Source organism: Phocoena sinus, chromosome 11 (genome assembly GCF_008692025.1).
Source record: "Phocoena sinus isolate mPhoSin1 chromosome 11, mPhoSin1.pri, whole genome shotgun sequence".
In the NCBI taxonomy this organism is placed as follows: Eukaryota; Metazoa; Chordata; class Mammalia; order Artiodactyla; family Phocoenidae; genus Phocoena; species Phocoena sinus.
Window position 1 is genome coordinate 34,209,559 of NC_045773.1, and position 24,762 is coordinate 34,234,320.

A 24,762-nucleotide genomic window follows, 5' to 3' on the forward strand; every position below is an offset into this window, starting at 1 on the left:
TTAATCTTACACAAAATGTTAAAGATATCAGAGAAAGAAAGAAGGCTCCTCAGGTAATTTTGTGACAATAAAATGACCTTAATAGCAAAGCCAAACAACAGGACAAGTAAGGGAAAGTATAGTCCACTCTCCTTTTTGAGCACAAATGCAAATATTCACAATATAATATGACCAAATGAATCTAGTAATATGGTTTTTGTTTTCCATTTTTTGTAATCATGACAATGAACGTCCATCCTGGGAAAGCAAGTATGTTTTCATATTAGATAACCCATCTACTATTAAAGATATTTATAATATATATGATATAGTTCATGATTTAAAATTTTTAAAATTACATGAATGTAACAACATATTTAAAAAGTATTTTAATAATGGATGTAGAAAAAATTTTCGATAAATTTTAACATCCATTCAAGTTTCAAACAGTAACAACCAGAGCAACAAGTACACTTGAAGAGGTTTTCTTTAACCTAATAAATGGTTACCAAGAACTCATAGCAATTTAGGAAATGGATAATAATTAAGGTTGCACAACACTGGAATGTGCTTGATGCCCTTGAATTGTACACTTAAAAATAGTTACAATGGTAAATTTTATATTATTTATATTTTCCTAGAATTTAAAAACCCTATATCAAACACCATACTTAACATGGAATTATTACAAGCAATTCCTTTAATTAGGAACAACACACAGTTGTCTACTCTCACAGCTTCTATTCAACAAATGTATCAGAAGTCCAGTTCAAAAAAACAATAATTAAGTGTAGAGATTAGAAAGGAAAACTTTACAAATGATATTACTCTGTACGAAAAAAAGTCCAAGAGAACCCATACACAAACTATTAGATCTAAAAGAGCAGTTAGCAGTTGGATGCAGGATATTTAACATACAGAAATCAGTGAGCTTCTCATATGTTAGCAATTACCAATCAGATAATGTAGTTTTAAACATATGCCATTTCTGATAGCAAAAACCAATAAGCTGCTTAGGTATAAATCTAACACAAAATTATAAAACTGTATTGATAGGTATGTAAATAAAGAGAGATATTCAGCTTATAAGAAGGTCCAGTATCATTAAAAATAGCACTTATCTTCAAATTAATCTATAACTTATAGCAACTTTAATCAAAACCCTAGCATAATTCATCAAAATTAATAAGCTGATTCTAAAATTAATACAAAAGAGTAAAAAGGCAATAATAGTCAAGTCGATTTAGAAGAAGAATAAGAAAAAGCGATTTGTTCTCCTGGCTATCAAGTCACATTACAAAGATATAATAATTAAAGAGATATTGTGTTGACACAGGTTTTGGCAAACCATAAAACCTGAAAACAGATCTGCAAATAGATGGGAATTCAGCCCATGACACAGGTATCATAATATATCTATTGGAAAATAAAAAGTACTCAATATAAAGTGCTGGTTAACAGGCCAACTATATGGAAAAGGACCAAATTAGACCCTACCTCATGACACTCACACAGGTAAATTCCAGAGGGATTACAGTTCTAATGTGAAAGGCAACCCTTTAAAGTGTTCAGAATAAAAATATATGAGAATATATTTATTACATTAGGGCAGGCACTATTTTCTGAAACAAGGCACAAAACGCACAAATTAAAGAAGAAAATAAGCATAAATTAGACTACATTAAAATAAAATCAAAAAAATTTTTATATGCATCTATAGACTTCTATAAAAAGTGAAGAGATAGACCAAGGAAGAAGACACATATACAGAGCAGAGAACTGCAAAGAAATCATACCTGAAACAAAAGAATGCCCAAATCAGTAAGAACAGATCCACCACCCAGTAGAGAACTGCCAACAGGAATGAAGAGGCCAGAGAACCCAAATGACCAATAAAACCAGTGAAAGAGGCCTGACCTCATTAGTAATCAGGGACTCTCATATTAAGCCTCCAAGAAATCATTTCCAATATGTCAGATTTGGGTGAATCCTGAAGGCTTGGTGCCTTCAATAAAAACACCTGAGAAATTTCCCCAAATAGCTGAAATTGCCAACTGTCAATTGGGAAAAAACACCAATCAGGACTTTTTCCACGCATCTACAAACTGAGCTAAAAATCTCTTATATTCTAGGATGTATTTTCACACATTTGAATGTTTCCCAAACTCTAAATGATCTCTCTAGCAAAGCCAAGTGATGTTTCTTCCAAGCTGATGGAAATACTTCCTCACACAAGAGGGCAGCCATGTTTCCAGCTCTCAACGTAATCCTACTCATGCCAGCCACACTGGCCTATCTGGAAAAGTTCTGTACTGAGCAGAAAGGGGCAGGGGGTGCTTACTTGGAGCAGTCTTCACAAGCAATGTTCCCTGAGGTTTCCTTGATGGTGCGCTCAGAGACGAACGCTGGATATTCAGTATCACAAGGCTCCAGGGTCTGTTTCAATTTCTGGGCTATAGGAATAAGAAAAAAAAAAAATGATAAAGCATACAAGGCACAGGCTCTGTTGTGACTGGCAGCCCACAGTAACTCAGAACGCAGTTCCGCTCCTGCTGCTCTGTGATTTTTCTAGGCACAGCATAATGCATTATTTTCTAATTAGTCAAGTGATTTCATCTGCCAAGCAACTCTATAAGCTATAATTCCTCAAGCAGTTCTGCTGGCGTGATCAACTATCATTTATGCATCACAAGAATTCTACTTTCTGGGACAACATCAGCCACTCAGTCTCTGACCTCATACTTACTTGAACTTAGCAGTGACAACAACACACACACACACACACACACGTATATACATCTGAATAAATGTATGAAATACAAGTTACACCATATTATTTAGGGTCATGATACAATTGCATGATTTTATTACAGAAACAAAATTAAAATATGGAATAGTAAAATACATAATGTCTTTGAAACACAGCCATGAACCTAATCCTACTATTATGAAGTTCCTTGTCCAGTAAGATAGTACTAAATAACCCTGGCACGTGGATGAGTACACAGTAGGTACTTGGTAAGGGCTTGGTGGTGGATTAATTAAACAAGTTATGTCCAGTGGGCAAATTCCAAAACCTAAGTCTCAATTTTTTAAAATTTGTAAATTGGGATAATATAGTTCTTTTAATAGAGGCTGATGTGAGATTTCAATGAAATAATATATGTTGAGTACTTAGTGCAGTACTTGGAACATAGTGAGTGCTAATGTCAATTAATAATAATAATAATAGCAACAACTACAACAAAAATAAAGCTAGCATTCTAATGAAGCCATTAGGGATGATGATAATGATGACAGATACTGTAGCATAGTGGTTAAGTCAGAGCAGTCTGGAGTACAAATTCCTGCTTCACTGCTTTTAGCTAATCCTCAGTATTCTCATCTGTAAAATGGAGATGCTAGTAGTACAGGTACTCTTCACAGGAGATCTATTCATGAACATTTTCCCGGTAGAACGCTTGCTTATAGGTTTCCAATACCTAAACTTTGTGTTAAGTTTTTGGCTGATGTTTATACAGAAATATAAATACATATTTGTAACAAAGTCTCCAGTTACATTCCAAATGCAACTGGTTTGGATGTCAGAACTACCAGTAGATGTTTTGTAGAATGACCATCTGGGAGGCTGCCGGCACTAAGTGAGCCATCAGAGGGTTACTGAATGCAGAACAACTGTTTGGTAACAACCAGATAATTGTTGGGTGATCAGGAAGCCATGTTTTAAGCATTTGCATCCTAACGTGATTCTTTAATATACAAGCCTTTTTACTGAGCTTTAATTATTTTGAGGAAATTGGTTGGGGGTTGAAGAACAACACCTGTAATTTTTCTTATTTAAAACGAATGGAAGTAGACTAGTCAGCATTTTATGCATAATGTGATTTTCAGGAACTGGTCACTGACATTAAGGGGAGATTCCCATGCTAACTCATAGGGTTGTTCTGAGGAATAAATAGACTAATGCATGTACAACTCTTAACAGAGTGACACACACGCATATTTTCACACACATGTGTGCCCCGTCTCCCCAGCAGCCTTCATGTTACCATCTACATGCCAGGAGTTGGGCTAATTGTGTAGTATTGACAGCTAAGAGCACAAATTCTGGGTGTTGTGAATTCTGCCACTGTTGTATGACATCAGGTGGGTTTTTAATTTCGCCACACTGTTGTGTTCCCTTCTGCAAAATGGGAACCAATTCCACATGGTCGTTTGAAGATCAAATGAATTCATCCACTAAAAGTGGCTGGTACCTTGCTAGGGCTACTTAAGTGTTTGTGCCTACTGCCAGGACCACTTCTACTGTGAAGGTTACTTCATTGAATCCTCAGACTGTCAGCCTTTTTGAGCCACTGCTGTTTGGTTAGAATGGCAAGCAGATGGCTGCCTCCCTGATCCTGACTCCACCGAGGGTACCACGCGGGTAGTCGTCATGCCCGCAAAGGGCCAGGTCCCGAACACTGTCTACCCCCTGAGCCTTCGGTGCTAACTCCTAGGAAGTGTCATTACGTGCTTGCTGAGTAAATGAATAATTCTCTTGAATGGTGTTTTTCAGGCAAATAACACAGACAAAGGAAATGGGAGACTCTCGGTCCCTAATGGCAAATTGCCTGCCTTGGGTGGAAGGCAAGGCGATTTCGGGAGAATGAGGTCCAACAGTCACAACACAGAGGTGCTGGATGGGAACATCATTCTCTTCCCATTTCTTTGTCAGTGTCCTCGATTTTTGTCAGGAAGATGTCTTTGTTTGAGGCTAGGGAGTTTCTTCCATCTTTCTTTCATTTGCTTTTTTCTCCTTTACCCTAGGGAGGCCAAACATGAAGCTCAGAGGACCTGACTACAATATGATAACATGGTTTATTTTCAGGGTTCTTATTCTTACAATTGATTTCTCTATATGGCAAACAATACTGACTTTTAATTTGGGAAGCTTCCCTTTAATATTTAAGTTATCTAACTTTCAAAAAGTCAGTCAGTTGAAATGAAATAAAGATTAAGTAAACAAAAGCACAGACTATAAGTGGATATGGCACAGCATGCAGATGGCATATAGTAACCCAGTGATGGTAATGGATAAGTTTATTAAGAAATTTATATGCCAGATGTTGTTCTGCTTTACACGTATTTATTTATTTAAGAGTACAACATGATAAAATTTAAAAAAATTCAAACTGTGAGGTAAGAACAATTGTTATCTCTGTTTTGGAGATTAGTGAATGGAGGAGAGGATGAAGTGAATTGTCCAAATTCATCCAGTGAGTATGCGGCAGAGCCAAAATTTGAACTTGAGCCGTCTGGCTCCAGCACATGTATATATATTTAACTGCTTTATGAAGTTTGGCCAATGAGAGAAAGGAAGAAAGGTCTTTGGGGCAGGCTGAGATAGGCAGCACACGTGATTTAAATAACCCTGATAATTGCACCATCTCTAATTCTAATTGTCTGGGCCCAGTTACAATGGAATGAGTCCAGCGCTCTCAATGGAGAGACTCATTTGGCTCTGATCTTTTCTAGAGATGAAATTCTTATTCCTCTGACAACTGTAGGGCACCCGTACTAATGCGGTGATGAGCCATTGAGTCTATTTGCAGTATGACTATAGATTGGCTGGAAGTTGCTTGGTACTTTTGGGAAACACACAAATTATCATATAAAACCATGGCCACATTTAATCTAAATAACATGGTTTATTATGAAGACCTTTCTTTGTCTGGAGTGCTATGGAAAACACCACATATATTTGCTAGTCATTACTGTTTATCTATGGAATTTCAAACCAATAACTAAGGCTGCCAGTCATCTGATGGGTACTGTTTTAACTCTCAGGCATTTAAAACTCATTATCTTACAAAGGTGTAGGTACACAAGCATCATGGAGCTCAGATAGACTGATTCCTTATTTTCTCAGAAGGGAAAACTGAAATTCAGAAAGCAGACAAAGCCTGCCTTGAGTCCTAAAGGAAGTGACTCATCACGATCATTACCTAAATAGCAAAACAACCACCACCACCTTTGCAGCCAATACTCACTAAGCGCTTACTACATGCCAAACACCGTGCTAGACCCTTTGATGGATGGAATCTTCACCATCACACAGTGAGCAAGGCCCTGCTGCTATCCTGTTTTACTGACGAAGAGACTAAAACTCAGAGAAATGAAGTTAACTGCTTGCCCACAGTCACACCACTATGTTATGGAGCCCAAATGCACATCCACATGGTCACGTCCCGGAGCCTGGGCTCTTGGCCATCACCCTGTCTGCCTCCCACCCCAGTTATACTGGACGTCTCAGGATGAAGCCGCCAGAACCTATCACTCACTCACAATGAAGCACCCAACGGAGCATCCACACAATTGGATTTCTTTAATTTTCCCTTAGCAACAAATGTCCCTGATGAGAATAACTGACTTGGGTTCACAGTAATTATGTGCAGACAATCAGGAATGAATAGGGTTGCCATTTGAAAAGCTTTCCTCTTCTTTTGTCTCTGTGAATGCACCCCCATTCATAACCGGGTGCCAGCAAGCTCCATTCTCTTTGTGCAGCTTCGCCAAAATGATACCTTTGTGATAATCAAGCAGAAATGGCCTTCCACAGTCCCCTTCATTAAGGAAATGAAGCCGATAAACAGTGTAATTATGGATTCCATTTTTAGTTAAACAAAGATGTATGTCTCAGCTCAGGGTCTTTATCCAGGGAGGGAAGGGTAAATTTAGAATGAAGAGACCTCTCAACGCAATATTGTTATGGCGCTTGGAATTTTCCCTGCTTACACTGGGTCTGAGATTCACATTTACCTCCAACAAAGATCCAGATGATTGCAGCTCTGTGGGCGAGTGCATTCACCATCTGAACCAGTTTCTTCATCTATAAAATAGAAAAAGTCATAGCCATGCCCAGCAGAGGGCTGCAGGTCTGAATGAGACAATCCACGTGCGGCAGCTTGCTCAACTTGGGACTCACAGAAAGCCAGGTGCGTCTCTCGCCGTCCTCCAGCGGAGGTGGCTGGCCTTGGTTTGGGGTTGAGTCCATTTCCTATTAGCTGTCTGAGAGAGGCTTAGTGACACATTCTAGCAGTCCCCACCTCTCAGGTATGTTGAAGGGATCTGAAGAGCACCTAGTTCCAGCTCTCTGGGAAGGAAAAAGCACTATATATTGGCACACAACTTGCAGATGATGTAACTATCTGACAAGGTCTTTGTGCAGTCTGTCGATGGAGTGAGAGGATTTGGAATTACCTACTAAGGGTTGTTTAAAAAGCTTCCTAAGACAGAAAACAGAGACCTGAAGCATCACATCATTCCTCTTAGCTAAGGTGGAGGGGGAAGAAGGGAGAAGGGATGTGAAATTTCAGAATGGGAACTTTCACAAGTTTCTGTAACTGTCGTGAGTGCCAAGACCGTATCCCCCTTCCTAATTCATCTCTCCTGCCCTACACCAGGGTTTCTCAAGAGTGGCACTATTGACACTTTGAGTCAGATAATTCTTTGTTGTGAGGGGCTGTCCTGTGTGTTGTAAGATGTTTAGCAGCATCTCTGACCTCTAACCACTGGATGCCAATAGCTCTCTCCCATCCCCAGTTGTGACAACCAAAAATGTCTCCAGACACTGCAGTGACCCCTGGGAGGCAAAATCACCCCCAGGTTGAAAACCACTGGTCTAAGTGGAAATCACAGGGAGGGGCACTTAAAAGAAACTCTACAACTAATTGTCCATGTCAAGGACCAGAGCAAGAGTGAGGGCAGATGCCTGTGGCAGCAGTGAAGGGAAGCAGGCCAAGGTGAGAATGGGGGAAGCAGCAATGGAGGTTGGCGCGAAGAGGGCGCACTCTCATGATCACCACCAAAGCCCCTCAGCCAGGGTGTGCAGGCATGCGGATATGAAGAGAAATGAGGGGAATGCCAGAAAGTGGACCACTGAAGACCACCAGCCTGCTGCCCCAGCACTGAGCACACTCCTCAGAGAGAGCCAGACGTCCTAGCCAAAAGAGACACCACCACCCAAAACTGGAGGCCCGCCCACCACGCTGGAGACTCCCTCTGTGCCCCATCTTGCACGTGGGCTTTGCATGCACAGTTTAATCCACTGCTCACAACCACATCACGACTATTGTTATCTCTGTTGACAAGCAAGGAAACCAAAGCCCAGAGAGACCAAGCAACTTGTCCAACCGCACAGCTAGCAAGTGGCAGAGGAAGGCTGCCTGACTCCAAGGTCACGGCACTTCATCTCTAGGTGAAACAGAGCTCAAAGCCTGACTGGCAAGGAGTGGTGATTTGTCCCCAGGCACTGGTGCTGCAGAGAGCAGCCATCTAACCAACTTGCCATCCCTTCTCTTGGCCTCTATTGATCACCTTTCTTCCTTTTCTCTCACTTAATCTCATGTACCTTGTTTTCACCCCTAATAGTAAAATTGTGGACATGCTAGCCAAAGAAAAATGACTAGAAAAGGCTAACAAGCACCCATTATGTAAGTTCCTTCTCGTCTTTCTTTTTCAAATCATGTACAATTTTAAACAAAAGCAGGTTCATGTTACAGGTAAAATTTTCTTTGGGGTGCATGAAAGTTTCCCTATTTCCTATTTTGGTTCCTGCCTAGTGACTTCCCATTGGCCTGACTGCTGATCTGAGTTAACTCTACATCCTCCTTCTCCCCAACCACCGGGGGGTTTTGGGGGGTGTATACAACTTTGCATATTGTTTTTCTTGCTATATTACTGAATTTCATAGGTATTTCCTATGCCTTTCTGTGAAGGGGCTGTCATTTTTTTGTGGTAACCGTTAAGTTTGTTTCCTATGTCTGTGAGTCTTTTTCTGTTTTGTATATAGATTCATTTGTATTATTTTTAGACTCCACATATAAGTGATATCGTATAGTATTTGTCTTTCTCTGTCTGACTTACTTTACTAAGTATAATGTTATCTAGGTCCACCCATACTTCTGCAAATGGCAATATTTCATTTTTTTACAGTCAACATCATCATCACCATTATCATGAATTAATTACAGCTACCATTTTTGAGGGCTTACTATATTCCAGTCCTATGCTCAGCATATATCATGATTTATCTTACCATTAAATGTACACATACACACAAATGATAAGAGATAAATATTTTTTATTATTTTCTCTACTTTGCCTACTGTGGGGAAACTGAGGCTTGAGGAGATCAGCTAACTTGACAAAGGCCAACCTCAGAGCCAGAATTCAAATCCATACTAATCTAACTCCACAACTCAGGCCTCTAATATTTTCTACTAATTACTGCTCAAATCATTGATAGTTTTGAGCAGGGAAAGTAATATGATCAGATTTATATTTTATGAAGGTAATGGTAAAAAGGTAATGGTTATCCATTCATTCAGCCTGAGAAAGGCAATGTGTCTATGAGCCTTAGATTTCAGCACTGCCCACTAGCTTTTGAAGAATTCTCCTGTGCAGTGTATGACCTCAAAGCCTTAGTTAAGGAAACAGGTCAAAGTGTACATTCAACATGGGCTGAATGAAGCCTGTGGAATTTTTGTTAGACTGAACAGCGCTGCCCTTAGCACAAAGGATGCCTTTTGCTGACAGAGAGGAGAAATCATCACTTCTTTGTCCTGGGTAGTCTTCCATGAGCACATCCCTGGTGAAAAGTAGTCAGTGAACCCCGGGTTCATCACTCTGAGCAAGGAAAGAGAAGCCAGTTGCTGCATACCTTTAGCTGTCATATCTGAGTGCCACCAACTGCAGAGGTTAAATTCCACCAGGAACCTAAACAGGAAATGGAAAAGTCCAGTGTTACTTGGTCACCCACACCCTGAAATGAAGTGACATTCTGCGTTATTCAGCATCACTCACCTCATTTGAAAGAATAACATCATCATCTGGAGATATCAAGGTGCTTGGTTCAGGTACCACTGAATTTTCACTAGGTTTTGTCTTACTTGTGAAAGACTATTTTATCACCAATGCCAGCCAAACCCTGAAATCAGGTTCACCTAGACTCAGGGACTCTTTTGAGAAATATCTTCTTTATAGGCAGAAATTGTTTTCTTGTTATAGTCTGAGGCCATAGTAAAAAGTCAACATTCACAGGGCTTCTCCCTGGGCTTCCCTGGTGGCGCAGTGGTTGAGAGTCCGCCTGCCGATGCAGGGGACACGGGTTCGTGCCCTGGTCTGGGAAGATCCCACATGCCGTGGAGTGGCTGGGCCACTGGGCCTGCGCGTCTGGAGCCTGTGCTCCGCAACGGGAGAGGCCACAACAGTGAGAGGCCCGCGTATCGCAAAAACAAACAAACAAAAAACCAAAGGGCTTCCCCTGCCTTGGTTCAGAAATACAAATGGAATATTCTCTACTTAGACTATGATCTACACTACAGAGGATGTTTTCAAAATTTACACTGTAACACAAATGTATTCAGTTGTGTGTGTGTGTGTAGGGCAGGGTGGTGGGGACAGAGAGAACAAGCTCCATTTTATGAAATTATATCACAGTGCAACTCCACAAAAATCGTAATTTCTCAACTGTTAGTAAAGAATGCAAAAGTAATATAAATCATCCTCTAAATAAATGGAAATAGATCAAAATTCAGTCATTTCCTTCTCAGGCTCATGGCTGCTATCCTCTAGCAGCTCACAATCAAAATCTCACTATTACCTGTATTTTCTGATTCTTATGTACATTTAGAACTTACTCCCCACTTGAAGTTGTAACTTTGTTAACATAGGTTACATTGAAGCAATAAGGAAGACAATGTCTGTTCATCAGATAGCAAGAAATCTGCCTTAAACTCATAGAACTGGAACATTAATGGGGAAAATAAGAATAAGAGAGTTTGGTGCAGCTTGAATGATCTGGTTTCCATGCTGGTCCATGGAATTCCTCCTTTCTGTGTGACACAGTGTTTCTGTAATGTGTCCAATATCTCATCTGGAAGTCAAGCCTTTCATCTTTGTGCCATTTCAAGTCTGACCTAAGTCACAGATGCATCCAGCAGGACTGTAATTTGACAGGGTAAACAATTAAATCACACCTGAGAAAGCCCCTGACCCATGAGTGCACAGGCCCCCACGCCTGCACATGCCAAGACGTCCAAAGGAGCACAGTGGACAGCCTGGCAATTTGCTCTTCTGACCACAGCCCACCCAGGCTGCGTTAAGAACAGCCAGACATCTATGTTACATTTAACAGTAACCACAATAAATAAATGTGGTTTGTGTATTGCAAGCTGTTAGTTGGCTAAATGGTGATATAAGGGCATGAGCAGTGACCATGAACAGCTTAATAAAAGATAATTTTTGGGACTCAACATTCAATATTTCGAGATGTTCAATCAGGTTATCGCAGAGTATTATGAATGTAATGGTTATTGGAAGCAGAGTCTCCCAATTCACTTTTTAACACAGAAAAGCAGTAATACTTTTTTATAAGCAATAATACTTTTTTAAACATGCAGCAAATTGTACTTACAAGACAAGTTCTGTCATTATCCATTTTATTGCAGCAAGGAAGGCATTATAAGGCTGAAGAGAAGAATTCAGTTCATTAAAAACAATGTATCACACACAAAATTTGTAGTTTAACCTAAGGCTTTACAAAAAGACAATGTTATTTTTCTAGAGAGATTGGTATCATGTCAGAAAACAGTGAAGCTCTAGCTGAAAGAAGAAAATGGTTGGATACTGTATCCCAAAACTAACATTTTAAAACTTTGAACTCCCCTGTAGTGAGATGTGATTTACAAGTAAAATAAACATGATCTAATACAGGGGTTATCTCTGGGAGGAAAAAGGAAGTTCACCAAATGATGCTTAAACCTTTACTCTCTGGGGGCTAATATTTCGCAGCCTAATGCTGAGCAGTTGGAATCATATAACTAATTTCAAATGGTAATTCACAGGGCTGCCTCTTGGAAAGGTGATTCCCTGTTCTCCATCACTGTATGTCATTCATTGAAATAAGCAAAAATTGCACATGCTTGATTTTAATGCTGCCCATGAATTATGTAGGATTTAAGCTGCGTTTTCTCACACTTACATATTCAGACTTGAAAAAAATGATAACCATATAAATATGTGATTTTATCCTTGCAGAAAATCCCCTTCACTCTATAAAAGAAGGCATTGACGGGCTAATCTTTATTTCAGAATATTTTAATTAAAAAAAGCAGTGGGATTGTTTACTCTGTGATATTTCCTATGTGGATAATTCAATTTCCTGAATTCTGGAAAATACCAAGTCTCCCCCTCAGTCGGTTCTTTGTACCTAGGTATGCTAGATATGTGAGCGGTGGGTGGATCTGAGAGACAGGTAATGACGTTGGCAAAGCCCGAGCCCCAAATTGCAGGTCCAGACAAATCTCAGAACCTTCTGTGGTTGCCTTTAGGTAGCAGGGAATTGAAATGCCCAATCCTGGTTTCTGACGTGACAGCTGCTTAATCCTACCTCCTAAGCATTTTGATGATAAGGACTAGAGCTAGGAATGGGAGGATTATCCAGTTTCAAATAAAACAAGGACAAATTTATTTACCCCTGACCATTCTTAAAACTTGCCTATTCAAGCCAGTAAGCAAATGTACAGAACACAACAATCCACTGGGGTTACTCCCAGCCCACCCAGATTTCAGACTAAATCTCTTGCTCTGATTGAGTGTGTCCTCATCATTCCCTGAATCACAGGGCTTTCAGGGTCAGATAAGGATGTGAACTTTTAACTATTTCCTAAAACCAAATGCAGCCATGCAATCCTGTGGTTCTGCCATTATACTCCTTATGGTTTGAAAAATAACCATCTTTCTTTCAAAAGGACCAAGGGAGGTCAGACCATAGGACAGTTTTGTGTCTTTGTACCTGCCAGGATGGGTAGTGACATTTCAGTGGTCCTCCATAGTGTGGGAGGAGAGAATGAATAAAGGGATTAAAGAAGGAAGAGGGGGAGGCACAGGGGCGGGGCCGGGGTGGGGGGTGGGGGGGGTGGAGGGGGGCTTGGCTGCATCAGTGGGAGGAGGATACTCAAGCATTCCCTGCCAGATGCCGGCTCAATGCAGGGTATACAAAGGGATTATGTAAATACAGGATTAAAAAATTTTAACGCACCTTAGCATTCAGAAGGGTAAAGCCATTGAGCTCTTAAGCCTAATGATAAAAACATATCTTGGGAACATTTTAAGTCTGGAAATACTCATGCTAAGGCTAGGGAAGCTGGGTTTGGAAATATGTATTGATTCTCACTAAAAAGTGGTATTTTTCAAATCATCCCATTTTTAGTTCCTAGTTGCCTCTCAGAAATGTTCCAGCTCAGAATCATTCCTTGCTCTCTTAGTGTAGGAGAACCGTGTTAAATATTTGGTTTTTAAATAATCCCCTCGCAAGATCTGACATCTGTAAATGAGAAGGTGTATATTTATATTTTAAAACCAAAACGGCTCTTAAATTTTGTGCTTCAAATCAAATTTTAGGTTGATTTTTTGGAATTTACAAAATGATAACATGTAAGGGTTATATTTATACCCATATGTCAGACTATGTTGAAGTATCTGTAACTGTTTTTTCTGTGTTTTCAAGTTATTGGTGACCAAATTTATATTGCTTGCACATTGTAAATTATATTTTTAAACTGGGGGTAAATTGTCACAGTTAATTTCTGGTGATCTGAAAGCCAGTTTCTAATGATACAAAGCTATGTTGATTGATCCTCAACTGTGACATCATGGATGGAATCAGCTCCAGGGAAAATGATGTTAAAAGCAGCAGCATGATTAGAGCAGAGAATCTCTGATCAAAATGTGAATTTGGGCATAGGCTAACAGCTCTGTTACAAACTAAGAGGAAGGTTTCTGTTGAATCAAACCAAATTCTCTTTTATTTGAGAATGAGGGAATTGACAAAACTTCTCCCCTTTTCTATCCATCAAAAGGATGGGGGGTTGCTGCATTAATCCATCAAATACTTTAGACCTGTTTATCATACACACAATCACTGGATTTGGGTTTAAACATAAGTGATCTTCTTGACTTGACACATTTAAATATTCATGGTTTTGAAACAGATAAACTTGATGACTCCAAAGAAAAAGATATGCTCACATGCAGGGACAGACAAAAACATGCAGTTGTTTTCTGAGTGACTGCACTGTACTTACATCCAGTAGACCATGGGCACCATCGCTGCTCTCCTTGTTGGCCCTGCACATGGCTTGATAGTCATAAAGGGTAATTCTGTAGAAGAGAATGGAAAGGAGCTTCACTAAATGGGAAAACACGAGAACCAAATGGTGCTGTGGACCAACCAGCAAGGTGAACAGTCACTAACACCACCAGCCAGTGCAGCAGTGACAAACACAAGTCAAGGCAGGCCTAACAAGGGTGACAAGCAAGGGACACAGCAAAGTCCAGGACTGCAGACACAGTCATGTCACACTTGGAACTTAAAGAATAAAGGGAATAAAGGTACCGTTGGGATGGAGGGCTGGGAGAAGAAACCCCCCAACTTGACCAAATAGTCATTTTGGTTTGAACAACGATGACTTGCATGGACCAGGATACTCCAAAGAAAGATGCTCTTTTAAACTGAATTCTGGGCCCCTGATGAAATCCACATGGACCATGTCTGCAAGGTCAAGGAGAGCTGGGAAGGGCCACTTTGAGTTAAGAAATGGCAGGATCCTCTGTCTCTTTTAAGCACTAGGAAATAGGCTTGGACCAAGATAAAGCCAGCACTTTGACAATTTGTTGGAAACCAGCTGGCTCATTGGTTGTTAACCCCCCTTCCATTACCACCACCATGGTAGTGAATATATGTATACTCACTACTAAGTATGCTTTCGAAAACAGTGCAGTTTATGAAACAGGAAAATGGACGTCTTTTTCTCCCTTGGTGATAAAAATACAGCTCTCCTCCCAGTTATGATCTTTACTCACTTGCAAAGATGTTTTACTTTATAATTTTTACAGATATTTTAGTTTCCTATTAACACCTTTACAGAGTAAAAAAGAATGGCAATTTCCAGCAGCAACTTAAGAGCTTTTAGATGGAGCGAACAATTTATCCCAAAGGAGACGGGCATTTCGTCCCTCCCCCAAGCTCCTCTTCCTACTATTCCTGGCCCCCCAAAGGAGAGAGACTTAAAAGTCCAGCCTGAGCTATGTTAACAGCTGCCAGATGACATGTTAATACTGTAATACATGAACTTCTCAATGACTGGAAGGAATTCTCCCTACAGGAATATCTTTCTGAAATAATACAGTGTGTAATATGAAGCATACTTAACACTGTGCTGGAAACGTACACTAGAATAGAAGTTCCATGCTGCAGGACTGGGGTTGGATCTGTTTCACACCTAGCACAGCACCCAGTATGGAGAAGGTGTTCCAATTTAAAAGGTTGAATGCATGAATGATTGCCTGATTGCATGAATCTTGAATAGTCGATGACACAGCTGAGACTGAAGAGGTCAACTGCAAAATGTGATGTGAAGGCTTTCCCCTCTAGACAATAAATTAGAGATATCACACACACGGATTAAACCAAAGAGCATCTATGGGCACCAAGTAGAAAACTGGCCACTTGACCAAACTGAGATGGAAACCAGCTCCTGACCAGCACCACACAGGCATTATAGGCAGCAAAGCCCTAGAGGGTACCAGTGTCACACAATCTCCTGGCAAGTCCCCCAAAGCCCCTTCCTCTTCAGGACATTTCTAGTCTTGCTGACTGTCCTCTGGCTTTTTTCCTCCCAGCAGATGCAGGCAGAACCAGTGTATACTGAGACAGAAATGAAGCCTATGAACCAGCCAAGTGTCTGGCTCAGGGAACTCCCTGAACAAATTTCTCACAGAAACGCTCATCATTGACACAGCCCTGACACGAATTCAGCCACAAAATCAACAGCAGGCTAGGATGGACAAGTCTAATTGGCCCCTGACTGGCCTACCACGTCACAGTCTGCATCCTCAACAGCGGATTTCGGCAGGTGCCCCGGAAGGGCTTTCTAGGATTTGGCAAGAATTATCATTAGCTTTATCCTTTTCCTACTGCCCAACTCTATCTCTGCAGCTGGAATTTGGGTCAGAGCTGGTGAGAGGCAGCATGGGTTGAGTGGAACTTGAGTGTGTTTGGGGTCTTGTAGACATGGATGCAGTGTGGCCTTGGCTTAAAAGGTCGGTTCTGCCATTTATAATAGCAGGTTGCTTCTGAGGCTTTATTTTTTCATTTATAACGTGACTTCCAGAGATGTTCTCAGATTTAACTAATCAGTCATGTGAAAGTATACTGAAATATACTATGCAATGTGCTAGCCTTGTTATGACAGAAGGCCTAATTTTGTTCTTTGCTAGATTTTTGACTCTTAAAGCTACACTATTCCCAAAGGCCCAAGTGACTGGTAGTGTGACTTAATGATTAGCAAGCTAGCTTTGAAGTCAGTGACCTGAGCTCAAATCCTAACTCACCCACTTATTACAATTCTTTTTAAGCCTCTTTGTGCCTCAGTTTCCTCATCTGTAAAACAGTGAGAATAATGGCTGCCTTATAGGGTGGTCGTGAGGATTAAATGAGATTATACACATGTACTGCCTTTAGCACAGTGCCTAGTACAGAGGAAGCATTCAGCAGAAGGCAGGGCTGCAGCTGCTGTTATAACTTACTAGTCTGGTTTTCACTGCCATTATTAATTAATGCGGGTGGTGTTAAATGCATTGGGAATTGACTCAGGCTTCACCCAGCTGGCTGGAGGATGGGTAGGCCTCCTGGTTTTCTTAGCTCGTTGGCATATATGATGCAATGTAAAATTCACACTTCTTGCTGAAGTAACAGACACCTTCAGAAGTCATGCTGGGGTTATCAGCAGGTGATGTGGCAACTTCTGTCCATGAGCTTCACAGCTGAGGACAGGGTAACAACAGCTAATGTCTACTGAAGTCTATTTAGCAACTGTGAGTAAGGTACTCTTCTAAGCATGCTCCTACAGGAGAGATTCTAATCATCCCCATTTCACACAGGGGCAAACCAAGTCTCGGCTAGCCTAAAGATGTGCCCAAGTTCACACACCTAACAAGTGGCCGAGCCAGAATTAGATGGGGGTCATGCTGAATCCACCTCACTCTGCCTTCTGCTCAGTAGCAGGTTCTAGGAAATGCTTAGAATTCAGCCCTGTGCCCCATCCCAGAGTCTTATTGGAATGTCACAGGGAATGCTACCCAAGATAGGGTCTTATAATCAATATCCAGAATCAACTTCCAACCCAAGCTGAGGTGCTGTGATGGGGTCACCAGATGAGGCTGGACTAGCTGGCCAGGCTAGTGAGAGCCCCTTGCCATGGTAACCACCATGACAAACAGATGGCTGGAAGCTCAGGATTCTCCTGGGATCATTTTTAAAGGCTCCAGTTTACTTGTTGGGTCCAAACTCAATTGCTCTAGGGCAGCTTCCAGGCCAGGGTTCCTGCCTTTCATTTCACAAATAAGCTTTCCTGATCTGATTGCCACTGAGGAGGTTACAAAACAAACCTTCTCTCTCTTCTCCATGCTTAGGCAGCTTTAACTAGATGTTGCAGAAAGAGAGACTTCCAGATTGTCGCCCTTTTTGAAGTGATTTTGTTACTGTTTTAAATAACTCCGTTTTGTGGCTACCTGTATCCTGTTCGGCTGATTATAGTTAAAGAACATGATAATTGCCTGCTTTCTTTCGGGTCTAAAATAAGCCCCGAGCGTCTCGTGCCCAGCCCAAGATTGCTGCTGCCCTGCTGCACTCAGCAGCAGGAGTTTATTCTTATTACAGATAACGTGCCTTAATCCCCATGACATCACCACCAGGCCACGGCAACCGCGGGCTGCTGGGGAGACCTTATCATTAACATCTCTGTGCTCCCCAGATGGGTCTCTTTGAAACTTTGACAGAAGGCAGATACAGTCTCTGAAGAAGAAACCCAAAGCAATGCAAACCAAGCATGGGCAACCCTATGTATCCTGTACTAGGTAGAGCCTTGGGTGTCAGGCTCGTGACATTAGGAATTGCTTAAATCCATTTTGCTGATTCTTCTCTTTTCCAACTAGACAAAAATCACGACCAAGAAAAAGATTTCTTCTAAAAATTAGAAGGTTGAATTTCAAAGGCATGAGTTCAGCTAATTTAAGCTCATTAGTAACAGTGGGGACCAGCATTTATTAAACACCTACTTTGTGCCCATGAGGCCAGGTACATTACCTGCAACGACTCTAACTCACTTTGGCTAAAAATCTGCCTCAAAACCAGTCTTGAAACAGCTTAATGTTTGCAAATATGGCCCTAAAACAGGACAGGGAGGCATCTGACATAGAGACCCGCCGAGGGACATATTTAAGCAATTTTGAATCAAAAAGTATGAGAAGCAAAAGTGACCCACTAGGGTAGCATGTAAAAATATGTATCCTTTGTTGAGCTATAAAATGTGTTCTCTGGGGCAGTTTTCAACTTGCAAGTGTCAGGGCATGGAGCAAGAACACAGGAAATTCTAAACAAAGGGATTGTCACCCATGGGAAGTTTACTCATTCATACATCTTAGACAGCCAGGAGAATGGAAAGCTCAGTCTGTTCCATCTGAACACTAATAGTAGATCCAGAAGGAGCTCTCCCGTCTCTCCTTTTTGCCTTGGTGGTCAATCTCTTCTTACAGAGATTGTACTGTTCTTTATGATCAACACAGCACATCTAACACAGCAGAGGTGGTGAGTTGAAGCTGCCTTTGAACGCTCTGATGGAAAATCGCTAAAATAAATCTAGTTAATGAGCACCCATCATTAGAAGAGAATAAGTGCCATAAGGCTGCACCAGCTGGAAGCCCAGCACCTAGGGTATTGGGGCCACTCAGGGTCCAGTGCAGAACCCTGAGAGGGGAGCCTCACTCATTCTATAGATTAAGGCAGAGAGTCTATCAGCCCCAAATGCTTTTCATCAACAGGTGCTGAGACTATAAAAAGAAACAAAGTCGCAGATACTGGCCACATCAACATCTCACCCAGGTAATAAAAGCAGTAACAATAAGAAATAATCGATTACTTTCTGCCAGTCAAGTATTATCTCTGATGTCAAGGGCATGGAGAGGAAACTAAGGCTCAGGAGGCGAAGTCACTGTGGCTCTCCCAGCCAAATTTGCTTCAATCCTGGGGCACAGGATAACATGCACAGGTGCCTAGTAGGTGCACCTAGCCAGTGGCTTGTCTGCCCATTCAACTACGCCTTCCATGAATATTAGCTTTCCGTGTTAAACTGAAGGGGAAAATGCAATTAATGATTAATCCCACGTAGAAAAGGCTAAATTTCTTTTGCTTCTTTGTTTGAGTAAGATATAGAAGGAAACAGCTAAATTCTGCTTGGGGAATGAGTGAATGCAAAACCCACTTGAGGCAGGAAACTTGGATGCTAGAGGAGCATCCTTGGGCTCTGCCAAATGCCTGGCGCCATGTGTACATTTCACAACAACTGCAGCATGGTAATGCCTGAGTTGCGCTTAGCACAGTGTGGGGCACACAACTGAGGCTCAGGATGTTAGAACCTAGGGATGTTGGTGTTGCCAGTGTCATTACTATTAGTCAAACCCAACAGGTGTTATCGAGTGCTCCTGCTGTCATTGCCTGGGGTCAGACATCATTGACAGATGCATTAGATGGTGGCTATGACCATTTGTGTTCAGGACTGCACGGGCATGTGGGGTGTGGAGAAAACTAGGAGTTAGGAATATAGCCTCATCTCTGAAAGGGTTTCAAAGTGGATGTCACAGGAAGCAGGATTCAATAGTTAGAGGACTTGGGTGGTCTGAAGCAAACTGGGGCACGATGGATGTGGCAGAGGCTATCATAGTCTCCCGACAGTCATTCTCCTCTCGCAATGAGCAGAACACCGACTTTTTGATATGCACATTTCCCAGGTTCTTTTGTAGGTAGGTGAGGCCATGTGATTAAGCAGCAGTATTATATGGAAGCAAAAGTATTGTATGGGAGTAAGTACTTAAATAAAGAAAGAAATTTTAAAAAGGAATTTTACTTGGCCTCTTGGACCTCCTAGAATCCTCCTTCCAGCCTAGTTTGCAGAACTAATGGCTGCAGCTCAGCAGCTATCTTGGATCATGAGGTAATCTTGACTTTAAAAGCCAACTTAGAAGGAGGTAAAGAATGAAAAAGATGTGGTCATGTGTCCATGATGACAACGTGAGGCCCCCAAACTAGTATTTTCAGACTTCCTTCTCATAAAAGAGAAAAAGACTCCTATGTTCTTTCACACTTTGTTATTTTGGAATTTCCCATTATTTCTAGTAGAACCAACTACTAACCAATACATTGGACTTCAAGTTTGAAAGACTTTTACTTTCTCTCAAAGCAAAACAAGCATGAATATGAACAAATATCCCTGCAGAGAATACTTTAGTCTTCTCCAGCTATGGGAAAAGATGAGTGGTGACCAGGAAAACATGGTCTAGAATCTAGAATCCAAGAGACACGAGTTCAAATTCCATCTCCCCACACACTACTGTGGGTGAATTTGAACAAGTTACTAAAACACTTGAAGCCTCCACTTCCAGTTCCTCTTTTGTCAAATGGCAATAATGATAGTAGGTATTGCATGGATTTGCCATGAGGATAGGTAATGCATGCAAACTGCTTGGAATAATGCCTTGCCTGTACAGTTGACCCTTGAACAGTGTAGGGGTTAGGGAGCTGACCCTCGTGCAGTCGAAAATCCGAGTACAATGTGCCCTCTGTAAACACAGTTTCTTCATACCCACGGTTCCATATCCACAGATTCAACCAACCACAGACCGTGTAGCACTTCAGTATTTACGATTTAAAAAATCCGTGTATAAGTGGACCCCCACAGTTCAAACCCGTGTTGTTCAAGGGTCAACTGCAATTATTCAATAATGAGACTGCAATAATTCAATAAATGAGACCTGCTGCTATTATGATGTAGATGATGGTGGCTATTGTTATTGTTGTAATTGGGGATCCTCAAGCAGCAGCTTTAGGGTTTTAAAAAGCAGTCCATTGGAATCCCCATGTTTCTGCATTCCAGAAAGTTTGGCCCAGAAACACACTTGTCCAAGCCAATCCGTCTTCTTGTTCCCTTCAATGCCACCTCTGACAAAGCATACTTCAGTGGACACAGTCAGGTCAACAGGAAGCCAAGAAGCCATTACATTCCTTACATGAGTTGTTGAGTATTAGACATCGGTGGAACAGTCGGTATTAGAGCAGCCATCCAAACATAACAGACTTCTCCTCTGACACTCTCTGGATTCCAAGGCCAGGGCATTCGCTGAAATGTAACGCAATCACCAAAGACAGGGAAAGCTCCAGTCACCCGCCATGGAGCCAGTGCAGTTCCATCATATAGAGACAGGGGTAGAAATGGTCCAAGTCTTGAATCCTACCTGACGAGACACCTTTTTAGAAAGGCAATTTAGAAGGAGCCGCCACAGGGAATTCTACACAAGTTGACTATGTTAATGAATGTGTAGGGGGTGAGGTGAGGAGGACGTTCACCAGGCCCCGCAGGGAAAATACGAATGGCCTTGGAGGGGTGGAAGCTCAGGCATGCTGCGCCACGCACATAAAACAAACAAAACAGAACAAAACGGAAGAGACACAACCAAGAGGGATAGGAATTCTCAGTAGTTCCCAAAGCAAAAACAAATTATTAGCAGGCAGTTCATTTCTCTGCAAGTCAAGGGCCAGGTGTGCCCCATGGGTCATTCCTTCCTCGAGCTTACTTAAATACACAAAGAACAAGGGAAGACCCTTTGGCAGAAACCACAAGGATATTTGGTAAAAGCATGCATTATTCCACTTAACCCTCACTGCAGGTACGAAAATCACTCTTTCAATTTCATTTTGCTACAGAGAAAACTGAAATTATGGAGTTAAAGTTGTCAAAAGTCAGGCAAGTTCGAAGTTGGGCAGCACCGAGACTGGCACCTGGTGCGTTTAACTTAGTATTTCTTGACCCTGACTGCACGTGAGAATCACATGGATGCTTTTAAAAAGCATAAAAAAAAAAAAAAAAAAAAAAAAAAAAGAAGCATAAATGCCTGGGCTCCGTCCCCAGACAAATCTAATATGAATCTCTTGGGGAACAGCTGGAGCATGGGTGTGTTTTAAGAGCTCTCCAGGGGTGCTAGCTGAGTCCAAGCCCACAGGCCCACGCCCAACACTATGACTGCTGTGCAGTAACTACCTTTTGGGGATCATTAGTGATTTAAAAAAGAAGAGAAGAAAATTAAAAAAAAAAAGATTTCAGACATTTGGAGCTCTTATCCAACAGCTAATCTTACCTCCTATTTGTAGTAGCTTTGCAATTTGCAAAGCATTTTCACTTCTCTTATTTCAGGTGATTCTCACAAAATCCCATCTCACCAAAATTCCTATTTTGGTGGCAAAGAAACTGAGGCCCAGAGAAACTGAGGAATCTGTCCACGGCCACACAGTGGCCATTCTGAGGCTCAACCTGAAGTCTTCATATTTCAAGTCCAGTATATCAAAGAGGCCCTATCAGGAATCTTGGACTCTGCTATGACCAGCTATATATATTTTTTCTCACTTTTCCCTGGATATTTGACATTGAGTTCCATCACTGGGGGCAAGAAGGGGTGGTGAAATAAATGAATTACTGTATAATAAAAAATATTTTGAAACTAGATTTTCTCTTAGTATTGTGAGAAGGGCAAAGTCACTGCCAAGGCCAGCAAGGAGAGCCATGGACTGTGGCTTTTGAGAAATATGAATACAAGGCTTTTACTGGACACGAACTTGAGTTAAAAGAGAAAAGCAGCTAAAATGAAAAGCCCTAAATGAGTCAGGGCCACTTAGGGAGTCCATTTACTTTCCATGGTAAGAATAAAAAAGCATCTCAAGTCCTCTGTTTGAAACACAAAAAGCTGACCTGGAATATGGTATCTTATGAGAAAATATCTTATGGTATCTTATGAGAAAATATGTGAAGCCTGGGGACATGGCTTTGGTTTAAGAATTTATCAACTTCAGTTAAAAGAAATCTGGGTGATCTTATCACTCGGCTGACCTCCATCCTGAAAGTTCTGTTTGCCCACATAAGTCACTGCTGGGCCAACATCCTCCTTGGCTATCCTTCACTTTGTCTCAAACAAAACTGAAGGAAATTCCATGCACTACACAATGTTACTGTACATAGAACCAGGTAAAGGGGAGAGGCTAGAAAATTCTCCCTGTGCTTAGACTGCAGGATGTTTGAATCCAGCTCCGTTACACAGAGACAAGTTCTTAACCTTTCCAAGCCCCATTATTTCCATCTATCAAATAGGTATATATATACCCAGATCCAGCTTCATGGGCACGTGGCCTGTGTAACTGGACAGAACCCTGCACTTAGAAGGGCTGCGTGCTTTGTTTAATGCTCTGCTGTTGCCATCTTGAAACTCTCAATAATTTTTGAGCAAGGGGCACCACATTTTCATTTTGCACTGGTCCTGTTTATACCTGTCTCACAAGTTGTTGCAAAGGACTGCAAGAAGTAAGATCTGCAGTTGCAACCTAGGTCTGGTATGTGGTAGGTGCCCTGGGAAGGTAGCCACTGCTACCTTCATTATTTTCACATTGCTGAGGCTATTGGTATGTTATTTGGCCCTGGGCACTATGTCATCTGTAAGTTGGATGGACAGAGTCAAGTCAGAGACTCAGCCTAAGTGACCAAGAGTGACCACTTCACCTCTTAGATGGTTTGCACATGCTGCTGAAGAACTTTCTCAAAGCTCCCTCAAGTTGGTAATTTGTTCACACAAGTCAGTTCACACAAATTCCCTTCGTCCCACATGGCACTGTAGATGCACAAGTGGATGTTCTTTCCCTCTGACGGCACCTAAGTAGAATGGCCATCGGGTCACCAGGTAAGTGGCCAAAACAATCAAGGAAAGAGTCCATGCCAAGTAGGCAAGCATCGCCTTGCTTTAGAGAGAGAGGCAGTGACTATGGTCCACTGGAGAGAGAGAGATAAAAGGGAGGTGATAAAGGGAGATGGTGTTCTTTACTTTGAGCTCTGTCTTTCTGAAGAAGATGGTTTGTAGGGCTCTTGTGTATGAAAGGCGTTTCTTTAGAAATGGGTGTAAGCAGACCAAATTAAGAAACTTTGTGCCAGGATGCACTGTCCAATATGCTGAGATGAGATGTCTGCTACATGAATGGATCCTGAGCTTTACCAGGGCTCAGCCATGTCACCAAAGCAACTTAACCTCTATGTATCCTGTGTTTGGGGGTGGGGTACAGTTTAACATGGTGCCTGACATCTGTCCCAGGGCACTGTTACTTTTGGCTGCATCCTTTCAGTGCTTCTGAAATACAGATCTGCTCTGAATAAAAGGACTGTCAACCATATTTTCTGAGTAAACATGCTGGAAAGGGCAAGGGCTTGAACGTCTGAGTTCCAGGAGGACCTCAGTACCCCAACACTGGATGGAGACCCCATCACCAGGTGTCATGGGAAGCCCATTGCGAAATGTGTGAATGTAAAATTTAAAAAAAAAGCATCACCTGGTGCCAAGTAAAAAGCTAAGTCAAAGATCCACAACAACAAAAATCATAGCAGCAGCTAGCAATTACTGAGCCCTTAATATATGCCAGGCACCGTGTCAGAACTTTATGCTTATTATTATCTCATTAACTCTGACAGCAACCTTTGCAAGTAATTATTATCATCATCTTCATTTTCCACGTAAGGAAACCAAAGCTTGGGGAGGTAACATGACTTATTCTAAGTCATGCAGCTAGTAAATGTCAGAGCCTGGATTTGAACCCAA

At 41.5% G+C, this 24,762-nt stretch overlaps 1 protein-coding gene across 1 annotated transcript in view; it reads right to left on the minus strand.

Moving 5' to 3' along the window:
* CACNA2D3 (calcium voltage-gated channel auxiliary subunit alpha2delta 3) overlaps positions 1-24,762 on the minus strand; it is a 795,852-nt gene that overhangs the window by 46,451 nt on the left and 724,639 nt on the right. Inside the window, exons 32-35 of the mRNA XM_032649095.1 lie at positions 14,109-14,184; positions 11,438-11,490; positions 9,683-9,738; positions 2,321-2,432 (exon numbers count right to left, since the gene is read on the minus strand). Of these exons, the coding sequence (XP_032504986.1) occupies positions 2,321-2,432; positions 9,683-9,738; positions 11,438-11,490; positions 14,109-14,184 (297 nt within the window). The remainder of the gene's footprint in view (positions 1-2,320; positions 2,433-9,682; positions 9,739-11,437; positions 11,491-14,108; positions 14,185-24,762) is intronic.